Genomic DNA, 1,143 nt, shown 5'->3' with positions numbered 1-1,143 from the left:
TTGTTATTTACCAGCTTCTGCCATCACGCTGATTCGGAAAAGCTGAAATCTGGTCCTACTGGTGCAGGAATCATCAGCGCCAAAGTGGACACCGGCTACACTCGTCGGGAAATGGACAGGTACACACATGCTACAACATTACATCCCGTCATGCACATGTTGTCTACGACTCACATGATCCATTTTTATTCCACAGGTTCATCTTTAGGGGTTAGACCTTCTCACTCCAGTGATGCTACCTGCAGAGCTGCTCACCACAAAAATAAATGTTTCCTGTTTGCACATCATTACTGGTATTTTTCTTATAAATACAATAGTTTGTATAGGAATAAAAACAGTGGGTGTGTGAGTAAGAACATTTACAGTCTTTCACTAGAGGAGCTGAAAACGTGAATCGCTTCCTCATTTGTGTTGTTTAATAATTATCCAGTCAAAAAAAAACTGCTAATTTTCATCTCTTTTTGAAATCCTCTTTGTGTGAGCTGAGAAGCTGCCAGTCATACAGCTGGGTGAAGGGAGTGGTATGAAATCCAAAGAGGGAGTGAAGGGAGATGAAGCATTGTCTTTGACCACCTCATTGTCACTGACCTACAGAGAATGAGAGGACTGTAAACTAATGAGCAAAATAATTACACTCAGACTGAGTATGCCACTGATTCCCGTGGACGTCTGCGGAGTGTCAAGCTGTTCTGCCACCCACAGCTGTGGGACGAGCAGCAGAGTCTCGATCGAGGAGGACGGCTTGAGATTCCACCAGCAACACATTGTGTGTCATTTACTGCAGCTGCACACTGTGCCCTTACTGCGAGCCACGTCTCACAAACTGCAGAGGTTTCTACATCAGCAGTGCAATGCCGACTGTGGAAACAGATATACTGAATGTCTGCAAGGTTAGCAGAACCTGACTAATACATCAGTTGACCATCTTTATTTATTTATTTTTAAGCTCATATTTTCCTTTCATTTTCAATGCTGGTATTGGTGTATATGTTTTCTGATATGCACCAATGTGAGTTTTTTTTAATTAAACAGAGTTGAATGCACAACAAGATAAAGTTTGGGGTGATTCAGAAATAGTGTCATCACATAGTTTGTCCACCAGAACAGCTCTAACTTCATTGTCTGCAGCACATGTAGCAGAGT

The 1,143-nt window shown here is 42.2% G+C and overlaps 1 protein-coding gene across 1 annotated transcript in view; it reads left to right on the top strand.

The window, feature by feature from the left end:
• saxo4 (stabilizer of axonemal microtubules 4) overlaps positions 1-215 on the top strand; it is a 4,275-nt gene extending 4,060 nt beyond the window's left edge. Inside the window, exons 10-11 of the mRNA XM_008300863.1 lie at positions 15-119; positions 197-215. Coding sequence (XP_008299085.1) covers positions 15-119; positions 197-215 — 124 coding nt within the window. The remainder of the gene's footprint in view (positions 1-14; positions 120-196) is intronic.
• Positions 216-1,143: the final 928 nt, after the last annotated feature.

The sequence above is a fragment of the Stegastes partitus genome, unplaced genomic scaffold, assembly GCF_000690725.1.
Source record: "Stegastes partitus isolate 25-593 unplaced genomic scaffold, Stegastes_partitus-1.0.2 Scaffold1601, whole genome shotgun sequence".
Classification (NCBI taxonomy): Eukaryota; Metazoa; Chordata; class Actinopteri; family Pomacentridae; genus Stegastes; species Stegastes partitus.
Note: the sequence above shows the minus strand (reverse complement) of the source record. Positions and strands in the feature narration are given on the sequence as shown.